This window comes from Felis catus, chromosome D3 (genome assembly GCF_018350175.1).
Source record: "Felis catus isolate Fca126 chromosome D3, F.catus_Fca126_mat1.0, whole genome shotgun sequence".
In the NCBI taxonomy this organism is placed as follows: domain Eukaryota; kingdom Metazoa; phylum Chordata; class Mammalia; order Carnivora; family Felidae; genus Felis; species Felis catus.
Window position 1 is genome coordinate 34,712,032 of NC_058379.1, and position 14,425 is coordinate 34,726,456.

Below are 14,425 nucleotides of genomic sequence, written 5' to 3' on the forward strand. Positions count from 1 at the left end.
GAACATGAAGGTTGCATTTCCTACTGATGAGGCATTTTTAATAACAATGAGGATATTCTAGTTTATGTGGAAAAACAAGGGAGTCAAAAGGAAACCCAACGGGAAAGATGGATGTGCTGCCACATTGGGACAGAATCCCAAACCCAGACTAGTGGGAGATAGGAGGACGAAGCTGGGCAGATAAATTCCTTTCTCTCCCCTGGGACCACTTCCGCTCCTGTGTACATCCTTCCAGAGGCATCTGCTAACCTACTGTTGAGTCCTTGTCACAGCTTGGCACAAAGCAGAAGCCAGAACCACTCATTCCAGGAAGAAAGGATGAAAACCCCCAAAAGCCCGCACTGATACTACAACACGGGCACGGCAGTGGCACTCTCGCCCCCTGGACACCCCTCTTGGTTGCAACAAACTGGAAGCACAAATCTTGCAAACGTTACGTTTCTAACAAATTGGACTCAGCAATCATCTGGTTAATTGAAAATGATTAAATTTTCAAACACTTTCTTACAGAGGCAGTCTATGGATTAGCATTTGCCATTGAAAGAGTCCTAAGATGGCCGTCACATATGGTTGAATGAAAAGCATTATCAGGAATGAACACTCCCTTCTACGAAGAGAGGGAGGAGGAGAGTGATCCTTTTACATTTCCAGTGCTCTGACGGAAAAGTAATTTTTCAAGAGTATGAATTTGTGCCAAAATATAGTCCAGAGTTAATATTGTGTATGCGAGGCAGAACTTGGTTGAATCGTCCCGCAAGTAAACAAATACTGATGCAAAGCACTGCCCTGAGCATTATCCCCCTTTGAGGACACAGAAGTCTATGTCTTTATATTATGAAACCATAAATCCAAAGAGATTTTGTTTGTTTAAAATTACACAGACTTAGTAGAACAGCAGCAGATTTCTACACAGATAAGGAGGGATAATAAAGTGCACTGGACTCCAACAATTAATGAGACAGAACAAATAGCATGAGGCACAAGCAGCAGCAGGGAATGTATTTTTAGCTCCAACATTAGGTAACGTCATTACAAGCACGATTAAATCCAGCAACAAGCTGCCAAAATGATTGAAAAATTGCCATCACTGGAGAGATGCGAGACTGCACGGAGGGACACCAGACAAGGACAGTCTGAGGATAACTAAATCAGGCCTTTGAGGGTTAGAGGGATCGATGACCACAAAGGCTGAACAGACATTTTTCACCCGCGCTCCACAAATCTAGATTCTAAAAAGCATCCACCTGAAGTTATCGTCCAAAACTCAGTCCCTCTTCCCTGAAGCACTACTATGGAATCAAACCTTGCACCTATAATACTAACCGTTATAATAATAGATAATACTCCGAATACATATAGCACTAACACAATAATACTACATATAATATGTAACATGTATAATATAATAATCTATACAATACTATGCTTTTAAAATTACAGACATAGCAATATAGTCACAGATGCCTATAACCTCTAACAAATTTTAGGAAAAGCAATTAGAATAATTAGAAATATGGTCATACGAAAAATTTTCTATTGCTATTTTGCTTTGAGATGGTCAGTGAGTCAAGCTACAAACTACAGTCGTCACTTTCGAGTATCAGATTTCCTCAAAAGCAGTCAAACACTTGAATATTAGAATAGGTAAGGAGGGGCGCCTGGGTGGCTCAGTCAGTTACGCATCTGACTTTGGTTCAGGTCATGATCTCACAGCTTGTGGGTTCGAGCCCCACGTCAGGCTCTGTGCTGACAGCTCAGAGCCTGGAGCCTGCTTTGGATTCTGTGTCTCCCTCTCTCTCTCTGCCCCTCCCCCACTCACACTGTGTGTGTGTGTGTGTGTGTGTGTGTGTGTGTGTGTGTGTCTCAAAAAGTAAATAAACATTAAAAAATTTTAAAAAGAAGAATAGGTAAGGAAATGTCAAATACTCTGTTTAGATCATATAGAAATCTCTCTTCAGGAATACCGTTGTTATCAAGTGAAAACAGCAGGTTATAAAGAACCATGACCCCTTTAATATGAAGTTATCAACACATATAGTGAGTTATCTGAAGAATGATCATCTAATGTCAATAGTGGAAATTAGACTTCTTGTAGGGATCATTTCATAATGTATACAAATATCAAATCGCTACGATGTACACCTGAAATGGACAGAATATTGTACGTCAAGTATACCTCAACTAAAAAAATAAATTAAAAAAACGGTGCAAATATCTGGGTGGTGGGATTCTGGCCAACTTCACTTTCAGCCGCATGGCTTTTGGGTGATTTTTCTAGCGGAACAGAACTACAAAGCTCGGGACCCAGACTGCCGGATTCCTATTTCGGCTTTACGCCTAATTGGCTGTGTGATCTTGAACGAGTTACTTAACTTCTCCGCCCCTCAGTGACTTCACCTATAAATAGGGATGAAAGTAGTCCCCACGTCAGAGTGCCGTGAGAGGGCTAAGTGCGTTATTAGCACACGGAAAACATTCGGAACAGGGCATGAAACACAGCAAGCCCTTAGGAATGACCCACCAATCGTAGAAACAGTAATACTTCTAGTACGAAGCCAGCTATTTGTAAAACTGAGTTATGCACATTGAAAGCAACTATTTCATGGCCAAAAGTACAAATGGCAGCAAGAAAGCCTCTGCTTCAGTTTAAATAACCAAAAAACCAAACCCCTCCCCCCCCAACCAAAAACCTAGCAGGTCTACGTACTACAAGTCTGCATACATAGTATGTAAAGAGGAAGATACGTAAAGAAGAGATCCCTGAGCAGACATTTCTTCCTCGGATTCGTCACCTCATTTCGGGAGTCAGCATGCACAGCTGACCCACAGAGTTAAAGAGGTGCTCGTGGCAGCAGCTTCGTGTGTGCAAGTTGGTGCTCTCAATTTAGCAGCAAAATAGAAGATGTTCTAATGAGGTTAGCATTTGTAGGCCGCAAGATTCGTCCTAATTAAGAAGAAAGAAATCTTGAACACCGGAGTAGCCTGAATCGACAAATGCTGGGACAGGGATTTATGGGAAGTGAAAATCATAGAAACGCACACTTGATTTGTTAGGAGCAGATAATGAAAATGCTGCATTATCCCGAACCCCGGATTCTCTTCCTTTGAGAGAGAGACAATCAACAGAATCAGTAAGTGAATTAAATAGCATATTAGCAGGTGGTAAGGGCTGCGGAGAAAAATGGAGTGGAGCAGGGAGGGAAAAGGGGGAAGTGATATTATTTAAACAGGGTAGGTAGAGAAGGTGACACGTGAGCTTGGACCATTTTACTATTTTACTCCATGATCATTAGCCTGGAGCAGCCTGGCTGCATGATCATTTGAGCAGCCTGAAAGCTCCCAGTGAAGGCAGGCTATTGGTAATCCCTGTGTGTCACTTACCCTGACCACCCTTTTCGACTTTGATAATATACACCCTAGTTATTATATGAATATCCTATTATAGGCAGTCTGTGCTGGTATTACCTCACTTTTTAAAATCTAAAAACACAAGGGGCACCTAGGTGGCTCAGCAGGTTAAGTGTCCGACTTGGGCTCAGGTCTTGATCTCGAGGTTCATGAGCCCAAATCGGGCTCTGTGTGAACAGCTCAGAGCCTGGAGCCTGCTTCAGATTCTGTGTGTGTGTGTCTCTCTCTCTCTCTGCCCCCCCCCCCCCCGACCCTACTCATTCTCTCTCTCTCTCTCTCAAAAATAAACATTAAAATCTAAGAACATAAGCTTTTTAAACAATCTTCCCCATAAATATGTCCAGCACATAAAAGGAATTAAGAATAAGAGAGTAATAGCACTGCTAGGAATTTACCCAAGACATACAGGAGTGCTGATGCATAGGGGCACTTGTACCCCAATGTTTATAGCAGCACTTTCAACAATCGCCAAATTATGGAAAGAGCCTAAATGTCCATCAACTGACGAATGGATAAAGAAACTGTGGTTTATATATACAATGGAATACTACTTGGCAACGAGAAAGAAAGAAATCTGGCCATTTGCAGCAACGTGGATGGAACTGGAGAGTGTTATGCTAAGTGAAATAAGTCATACAGAGAAAGACAGATACCATATGTTTTCACTCTTATGTGGATCCTGAGAAACTTAACAGAAGACCATGGGGGAGGGGAAGGGGGGAAAAAGTTACAGAGAGGGAAGGAGGCAAACCATGAGAGACTCCTAAAAACTGAGAATAAACTGAGGGTTGATGGGGGGTAGGGGGGAGGGGAAAGGGGGTGATGGGCATCGAGGAGGGCACCTGTTGGGATGAGCACTGGGTGTTGTATGGAAACCAATTTGACAATAAATTTCATATTAAAAAAAAAAGAATAAGAAACAAGTCATTGGCTGTTTCTAGTAAACCGATGTCCATTGGCCCGTTGTGCAGTAAAGGAACCTAGATTTTCCTTGGGTAACTAAGCCTACTAGACTTCCAACCAGTGTGGCTCAGGTGGGGCTGATGGCAGCCCTACCTCTAGGGGTAAGTGTATTACCTGGCTCTACAAATAGGAGTGCCAAATATCCCTTAAATGCTGCTACACAGCGTCAAGTTCAAGAGTGGAACACGTGACCCAAACCTGGCCCATGAGAACCCACAGGCACTGAAACACGGGGTGCAACTCGCGGAAAAGAGGTACTGTCCTTTGTGGGACTGCTCAGGTGGCAGAATACAGGCGTGGAGTCACCGACGGAGCCATCCTGGCCACCCTTGGGGAAGGGAAGGAGGTGAGTCTGCCTCAAAATGAAGCCAGTCTAGAGGTAAGCAAGCAAAGAAATACGAATGGAGTTGGGTGCCTCCGACAATACATTTGGAGGACTTGAACTCAGCCCTGCCTCAAGAGAGCCACCCCCATACATCTTTTTCACAGTGGAAAAGCACATTTCCTTTTTTGCTTAAATCACAGAAGCTGGGTTCCTGGTCGCTTGCAACCAAGAATCTTGCCAAATACAAATAAACCTTCAGGAACCAGGCTCAGTATTTTCCCTAGAAAGCCAACGACCACGTACACTTACCCGTTCCTGCCCAGCAGTGTCCCAGATGAGGAACTTATGAAGCTCATTTCCACAAGGCACAGTTTTGGTCATAAAAGATGCCCTGAAAAAGAGAACCAACATCTGCACGTTACCAGGTGCCCTTACAATCTTCACAGAGGCTCCTGGTTCAGACAAGTTAACCTTGCCTCAGCAAGACCTCGTAAGCTCCCTCCTGGGGCCACCAAGGTGGAAAGAAGGGCTGTTAGAGTCTTATCACCCACCCCCGCCCCAAAATTCTACATTTGCTGTTAGTCCAGCTGAACGTTTAGGTTAGGGAAGGAAAACTTCTTTAAAAAAGCAAAGACGGGGCGCCTGGGTGGCGCAGTCGGTTAAGCGTCCGACTTCAGCCAGGTCACGATCTCGCCGTCCGTGAGTTCGAGCCCCGCGTCAGGCTCTGGGCTGATGGCTGATGTCTCCCTCTCTCTCTGCCCCTCCCCCGTTCATGCTCTGTCTCTCTCTGTCCCAAAAATAAATAAACGTTGAAAAAAAAAATTTTTTAAAAGCAAAGAATGCATTCAAATCACTGTGTTTCCAAAAACATTGTCTTAAGATAATATGTCCAATTGTTCTAAGATAATATGCCCCAAATCTCAGGGAAAAAAATAAAACCTCAGATTTTAAAAACTTATTATCACAACAATGAAGAGTGACAAGGGCAGCTAATATCTGGGCAAGTCACACTTTGGGCCTTGCAATGGCGCAAACAGAAAATCGCCTTATATATTCACCTATGCTATGCATCCAACACTAGCTACAACTAATAAAATACGGTATCTCATTCCCACCCTGCTTCTATACACGCAGGGATAAAGGCTGGTGGCTTACCAAATATATATGTTTTCTCCATTAAAAGAAAGAAAAAGGAAGGATTTGAAACTCTCAGTAGATAATGAAACACTTGATACTTTCTTTTGTGTACTTGTTAATAAACTTTTCCTTCATGTTCATGAAAGATGTAAAGATACAATACGTGGAAAGTTTACGCCCTTGACTTTTTTTCTGTGAGATAAAGTTCCCCCTTCATCAAAAACTAACGAGTATCCCCAACAGTGGGGCAACCAGACGTGATAACCTCCTGACGTGATGAACACATCACCTGTGCAGCATTCTGGCCAAAACCATTTAACCCGAATTTAATCAGGAAGAAACAAATCAGGCAAATCCAGAATGCGGAGCACTGTACAAGAATTCTACAAGCATTCTACAACCGGCCTGAATGCTTCAATAAGTCATGAAAAGCAAACAGAACAAAAGGCAGGGAGACTGTTCTACCATCTAGATTCAGAGAACACAAAGAGATAAAGCAACCAAATGCCTCTTGGCTGGATTGGAATTAGGAGAGAAATAGCTTTGAAAGACATTTTTAGGACAATTGGAAACATTTATATTTAGACTATCTGTCATATGTTATCATTAAATCAAAATTAATTGATTTATCACACCAGGTGTGATACCGGTGTCCTCATTATGTTCTTATTCCCAGGAGAGGCACAGTAGAGTTTTTAGGGTTAAGGTGTTAGGCTGTTTTTCTCTTGCGTCCCATGGCCCAGCCGACCACCGTATCCAGTACGCAGTTCAGCCCTGCACCACTCAGCCCCCCTGCCAGTCAGGTTTCCTCAACTTCTCCGACTTTTCCCCAGGACTACGAGGCAAACTACACGTGTCCCAGGCAGAAAAGCGTATGTCCCTGCAATTCCCACATGACCCCCACAACACACACACACACACACACACACACACACACACGCCAGAAGTTAACAGTTCTATTTATCAACCTACGATCGCACTAAATGGAAATTCTAAGTATTTTTCTAAGTGATGTGACCCAATCTTACCAAAACCACAACTGTCCCATGATGTCTTCTCTTATAAAGTGCTTAAAATATGCAAGGACTACTGATAGGAGTAAACATATTTAAAAAATGGAAATACCTTTGTTACTTTTCCTATTATAAAAGCAGTATATGTACATCACAAAAATGAAACAAAAAATGAAAGCAAAGGAGGAAACAGAAATCAACTGCCATGTCAGCACCTAGCCACAATCAGCTAGTAAGTTGGTACACATCCAAATTATTTTTATACAATGTTTACTCCATAATTGATCATACTCTGTATACATTTTATTTCCCCTCCACTCTATGTATCATGGACCCCTTTCCATTTCTGTGAATATGGATCAACATCATTATCTAAAATGACAAAATATTCTTCTTTTTTTTTTAAATATTTATTTTTGAGACAGCGAACAGGAGAGGTGCAGAGAGGGAGGGGACCGAGGATCCAAAGCAGGCTCTGAGATGACAGCGGAGAGCCCGGTTGTGGGGCTCAACCTCACAAACTGTGAGATCATGACCTGAGTTCAAGTCGAAGGCTCAACCAAATTGAGCCACCCAGGCACCCCTAAAATGACTAAATATTTTATACCATGTTATGGCTTTATCCACTACCCCCACTGAAGATAATTTTCGTCACCTATTTTCCACGATATGACAATGATTAAATAAATACCTTTACTTACAATCTTTGTGTCCTTATACAATTCTTTCCTTAGATTTAATCTCAGAAACAGACATGACACCCTGTGGGTGAGACCAGCCTACACACCCATGACCACGTAGAAGATGACCTTCTCCCCAGCCAATCCTCATCTTTCAAGTCTTTCCCAGCATGATTGGGAGAAAATGATACATCGTTCCCATTTTTATTATGCTTATTATAAGTTTGAACGTCATTTTAGTGTTTATTGCTCATTTGTATTTTTCTTTTGTAAATATTTAGTTCGTGACCTTTCCCCACTTCTCAGTTGGGATGTTCACCCTTTTCTTATTCACTTTTTGAGTACTTTATGCTTACCTCTTATAATAGTATATTTTAAATAATATTTTTTTCTGGCTTAACCTTCACCCTTTAACTTTGTTTAGAAATTCTTTCCATAAACACCCTTGGTTTTGTTTTAGCTCTGATGTAAGCCAGATTTTCATTCATTCCTCAATATATTCTAGGCACTAGGATAAATAATACATCAACCGTGCCCTTAAAAAGTTTTCAGGCTTAGAAAACTAAGTTCATGCCTTTAAAATCTTAAAAACAGGGGCGCCTGGTGCTCAGTCGGTTAAGCGTCTGACTTGGGCTCAGGTCATGATCTCACCGTTTGTGGGTTCAAGCCCCGTGTCGGGCTCTGTGCTGACAGCTCAGAGCCTGGAGCCTGGATTCTGTCTCCCTTTCTCTCTGCCCCTTCCCCGCTCACACTCTGTCCCTCTCAAAAATAAATATTAAAAAAAATGTTTTAATAAATAAAATAAAATAAAATCTTAGAAACAGAGGAGCACCCAGGGGGCTCAGTCTGTTGAGTGTCCAACTTCGGCTCAGGTCACAATCTTGCGCTTGTGGGTTTGGGCCCCGTGTTGGGCTCTGTGCTGATAGCTCAGAGCCTGGAGCCTGCTTTGGATTCTGTGCCTCCCTTTCTCTCTGCCCTCCTCCTGTTCAAGCTCTCTGTAAAATGGATAAATGTTACTAAAAAAAATTTTTTTAATAAAATCTTAGAATCAGAGACTTTTAGAAATGGAAAAAACATGAAATATCCAGGCTGACCCTTTCATTCTACAGATAAGAGGGGAGGGTGGAATCTGAGCCCCAAAAGACTGCCTTGTCCATGGTCAAGAGTCTATCAGCACAGTCAGGAACAGAATGCAGAGGACTGTCCTCACTGCCAGCGAGGTGGAATGAGCGCTTAGAAAGCCCCTCAGTTTCCTCATCTGAGAAACAGAACCAGTATCTACTTTGCATGATCTAGAAGGCTGTTGTAGGATCAAATGTGGGAATGACATCTGTGAAATTCCCCCTTGATGTTCAGTAAGTCTGTGCAGAACAGCTTTAGTAGAGTCGTAATGCCTACCACATATACACATAAACACACACACATACACACAAATGCACAGGTATACACCCCTCTCTGCTCCTCATTTCCTGCCACAAGAACAGTCTTCCAATATTTGAAATTACAGCTCACAATCCTTGCTCCTTGGGTTATTCGGGGTTTTTCTTAACAGCTTCTTTGCTAGCATTCAATCTTACGAACCCCAAGCATCTTTTCGTCTCTATAGATTATCTTTCAGAGTGGTCGAGGGGGGAGCGTTGGCAATGCTGAACTGACTTCGTTATCTGTGGGAACCAAAATCTGGCAGAGAATTCACACAATTACCTTGTAAAAGTCGAAACAGAAAGGGAGATACACACACACACACACACACACACACACATATATGTTCAAGATGTCAACACAATCTGCTTGAATAGCAAAGCCAAGATTTTTCATTGTGAGTCACAAGAGACCATAAGAATGAGTGCTTTCCATTGCTGACACAATGGCATTTTGTACCCTTTCCCCAGCGGTAGTTTGACCACAGCGGGAAGAACAAGGGTGGACTTTGAAAGTGGACTCACTGGGTCTGAGTCCTATGTCCGCTATTCGTTGGCTGTATGTGCCCAAACAAGTCACTGCGTTGCTCTGATTCTTAGGGCCAGCGACATTACTGTGAAAAATCAGGCCCTGGCCCTGGCATGAACTCAAGCGTCTACGGGACCAGGGAGCAACCATATAAATGAGCCACGCGGGCTAGATGTAAACGTAATAATGATAAAAATAATAGTGACGATAAACAGCGGCAGCGACACGGAAAGGAGAGAGCCCGCCCACTCACACGGAGCGCCTGCGGCTCGGGTCCAGCTGGCTCCTGCCACGTGAGCATGTCTACGCCAAGTCTACAGATTTTTTTAAGAGAAGCCAGAAATGCAAGTTTATTATGTAAAAATCTCCCAAGTCTTCGCTATTGGCTTAAAAATTTTAAAGCACTGTGCAGCTAAACAAAACGCATCTAAAAGCCAGGTTCTCAGCACACCAAACCCACCCGCTGCAGGCTAAGCACCGCGGCCTATATAGAACATCTTCCAAGAAATGTGTATGTTCTTTGCTAACTTTGTTTGTCTGGAGCTGGAGTTTGGGAACATTTTCTCAAAATCCCAGAGGAGAGAGGATACATTTTGAGTGGGTTTTGAAACTGGGGACTTGAACGGCATCAGGTAAGGACAACAGATTAATACTGGAAGAGCCCATCTCAATCTTGACTCCAGAGGAAAAGTAAAGGATGAAGTAGAAAGAAAGCAGATCAGGGGCGGCTGGGTGGTGCAGTCGGTTGAGCGTCCGACTTCAGCCAGGTCACGATCTCGCGGTCTGTGAGTTCGAGCCCCGCGTCGGGCTCTGGGCTGAGGCTCAGAGCCTGGAGCCTGTTTCCAATTCTGTGTCTCCCTCTCTCTCTGCCCCTCCCCCGTTCATGCTCTGTCTCTCTCTGTCCCAAAAATAAATAAATGTTGAAAAAAAAATTAAAAAAAAAAAAGAAAGAAAAAAAAAAAGAAAGAAAGAAAGCAGATCAGCACATAATTGAATGCTACAAGCACTTACCACTACATTTATGGAGAAATTTTAAGGTATGAGAAAATGCGTAAGCTTTAAGTTTAGAGGAAAATAATGGAATTCAGGATGATCTCTATCTCTATCTCTATCTCTATCTCTATCTCTATCTCTAGATAGATATAGATATCTCTAGAGATAGAGATAGAGATAGCTATCTTTTAAGTAAGACCTAAAGCTGGTAAGTATACAGAAAAATAGGGACAACCTTTCTGAAAAACAATTTGGCAATATCCATCAGGAGCCTTCAATATGTTCTTATTCTTTGACTAAATTATTCCACTGCTATGAATGTAACCTAATGAAATAATCAGAGGTGCATGCAAGTATTTATGCCCCAGGACGTACATCATACATTATCTAAAAGGTAAAACAAAATTATAAATAACCTAAATGGCTTTAATGGAAAATACAGCCATTATAAATCCTTGCTTTGTTATACAACGATGTATGTCAATTCTATATTCCTAACACCGAGGCGGGGGAAATCCTTGTTTTTAAAGACCATTTAATAACATGGAATTCACAATATAATGTTGAATTTAAAAAAAGATTTTATATACACATAGCAAAAAGACTGGAAGAAAATATACCAGCTGATTATGGGTGGTTTTTAAATTTTTTTAATGTTTATTTATTTTTGAGAGAGACAGAGTGCTAGCAGAGAGAGAGGGAGACACAGAATCCGAAACAGGCTCCAGGCTCTGTGCTGACAGAGGGGCTTGAACCCACGAACCGTGAGATCATGATCTGGGCCGAAGTTGGACACTTAATCGACTGAGCCACCCAGGTGCCCCTCTGGGTGGTTTTTATATTTTCTTCACAGTTTTCTTCATTTTCTGTTTTTTAGGACGAGTATATGATACTTTTATAATCAGAGAAAATAGTATTTACATCATATTTTTGAAGATTATTTGGTATTATAAGAAAATGTTCAAAATATATTAAGTAGAAAACTAGATTAAAATCATATGTATACTATGATTCCAATTTTTATAAATTCTGGGCTTTTTCTTAGAATGAACATAAACTTTTATCAATTGAAAACTTAGGCTTTAATCTTGACTTTGTCAAGGAAATGCACAGACAGCATGCAAAGTGTTCCATTTATGGTCTTTCAAGAAATCTGTGTTCATGAAAGAAAAATAAGGCAGACTTAGAGGATAAAAAAATGTATGCTGTGGTGTGTCAGGTAGAATGCGTTGGCATTTTTGGTTTTAGAAATTATGTATTTGTATACCTGCATATACACAGAAAATACAGGAAGTATGTTTAACATGCACTTTGGACTCTAATGATAATGTTAATGAAGAAAATGGGACCAGAGAGCTAGTAAAATCCTCTAGTGTCACTTTCTGTTTTCCATATTTATGGATGGGCTGAATTTTTCATAATGAGCATTATAATTTGAGGAACGAAGGCATGATTTTTTAGTTAATGGACTATTTTTTTTAGAGAAGTATTAGGTTTACAGAAAAAAAATGACCATTAAGTACAGAATTTCCACACAATACATACTTTTTTAAAAACCCCAAACCACCACAATATATTTATCAGACAAAGCAGAGTTAACAGGGTTTGACTGGTTATCTCCACAACGGCTACCACTCTCCCTCTGAATGCCGCCCCTCCCACCAGGCGGTGGAATTTATTTCCTGTTCCTTGAATCTGGGCTGGCGTTATGACTTGCTTTGACCAAGATGCTATGACCAAAATGATATGCCTACTAGAGGCACAAGGATGCTTACACCTCTGTGTAAAAGTCATGCTGAACACTTATGTATTTACCATAATTTATGGTAAGAACATGCATTGCCTTTTTATTTAGAAAAATCATTACAAAAGGAATACAGATTGGTTATTAAAAATGACTTTTTTTTAAGTTTAAAAAGTAAAAGGTGAGAGTCTCCTCCATCTTCCAAAACCACACTCAGAGTCAATCACTTTCAGGGGTTTGGCTTTTATTAAACACACAAAAGTGGAAAATTAAGAAGAATAAAAGTATATCACAGGGCACCTGGGTGGCTCAGTCGGTTAACTGTCCGACTTCAGCTCAGGTCATGATCTTGTGGTTTGTGAGTTCGGAGCCCCACGTCAGGTTCTATGCTCACAGCTCAGAGCCTGGAGCCTGCTTCAGACTCTGTGTCTCCCTGTCTCTCTGCCCCTCCCCTGCTCTCTCAAAAATAAATAAACATTAAAAAAAAATTTTTTTAAAGTACATCACAGAGAAGAATAAAAAGAATTTCCTCTATAAAACTGTCCCCGATCTATGGAAGTGCCTATGTCGGGAGACAATTCCCACGGATCTCTACCATTGTCCACATTGTGCAAGCAGAGGCACAGTCTTTTTTCCAGACTGTGTTTTCAAGGATGTTTGTATAGCAAATAGCCTTGGAGGGGAGAAATAAGGTCTCCCTCTGGAGCGAAGCACAGACATGCTTACCGCCTATTATGAAAGATCCTATTATGGATGTGTACACTTGGGGGTCCTCTCTTGTGACTCAACCTACTGCATGTAGGGCGTCATCTGACCCTCTTCGCGTTACACTACAGGACTAGTGCTCGGAGAACCAACAAATTGATGATATTCCAACAACTGCTACTTTCCCCGTGTCTGATCCGGGAGTCGTGTGTCCTCTACCAGCATCCATAAACCAGGCACAGCTAACTTCTTAGCTTGCCGTCACAGGTCTTGACGCATATATTTGTGAACGTGTTTCTTTAAGCCATTTTTAAATTGCAAAAGGCAGTGGATTTTCTCACCTACCCCACTCCCAACCACTGGCCTATCAACCAACCGCTGGAGCTTCTCCACTTACAAGTGATAGAGACAATCGCTCCTGTCCTCGTCAATCCTTGCTAAAATATAGAAACACACATTTCCCTTGAAGACAAAATAAAACCTTTGCTCTCCGCAAAGAGCACGATATGTTCAGGGAGAAAAAATCAGCGAGGCCAAGTTCTAAGAGAACGAAAAACCAAGCACCTGCAAAACGGCCCAGCCAAGCACATCTGGCAAAAGCGTCTGTAGGGAAGGGGAAAATGGAATAGGAAAATGCTCCCATAGTCCAAGGTTGGGGTCTCAGAAGTGAATAATCCACCTCCCCTCCCCAAGCATAAGAATGACATTTGATTAATCCAGAAAAGAAAATCAATCTGCCCCACGGACTGCATGGACAGCTGTGCTGTGTGAGCAGACAGTGTTTCCAGGTTTATTGGCAGGGTACCTAGAGCAGGACCTCTGGGGATTTGTCCATCTCAAAATAAAGCTGGCATGATTTGCAGAATAACGCTCTTGGAGATGAAGTAGATGGTTTTAGGCTGCAGCCTAAGAGGACGGTTGGCTAGGGAAAAAGAATTACTGACAGGGACAGCGAGGCAGGACACATTGCCTGAAAGTCCCTGCATTTCCTTCAAAGTCTTTACAGTTGGGATTGATTGTCACTGGCTGGGATGCAAACTGCTTTCAGATTCTGCAGATCTGGATACTTGGAAACTCCCTGCCCCGGCTAAAAGCCATGTTGCACCAGCTTGCAGGCTCAGGCACCAAGTGACCTCTCCAAGTGCTTTTGAAGGGAAGAAATGTGAAAGAGAAGAACATACGGGAACTTACCCAATGGTCGGGCTGATGTTGTGGTCAAAGTGATCCTGTACAAATCGACACACAATGCTTGATTTCCCAACCCCGGTGTCCTGGAAAAGAATGAGGACAGAGCCATGAAGACCAAGGGTATCAGTTCTAACCTAGTATAATACACCTAGAACCAGAGGGCAGGAAAGGCTATTTCTGGTTGGTGGGAGTAGGGGAGGAGGATACTCTCCTCTGTTTCTTACCAGTATTCTCCATAATGAACCTGTATTGCTTTCATAGAAAGAAAAGAAGTATGGTAAAAATAAGCTTTAGAAACACGTCCCCTAGGTTAATAATT

The 14,425-nt window shown here is 42.0% G+C and overlaps 1 protein-coding gene across 5 annotated transcripts in view; it reads right to left on the reverse strand.

Annotated features, from left to right (window-relative positions):
- RAB31 (RAB31, member RAS oncogene family) overlaps positions 1–14,425 on the reverse strand; it is a 136,014-nt gene that overhangs the window by 62,478 nt on the left and 59,111 nt on the right. For all 5 annotated transcript variants that reach the window (XM_045042398.1, XM_045042397.1, XM_045042400.1 and 2 more), the window contains exons 2-3: positions 14,110–14,189; positions 5,006–5,087 (exon numbers count right to left, since the gene is read on the reverse strand). In XM_045042398.1, coding sequence (XP_044898333.1) covers positions 5,006–5,052 — 47 coding nt within the window. In that variant the 5' untranslated portion in view covers positions 5,053–5,087; positions 14,110–14,189. The remainder of the gene's footprint in view (positions 1–5,005; positions 5,088–14,109; positions 14,190–14,425) is intronic.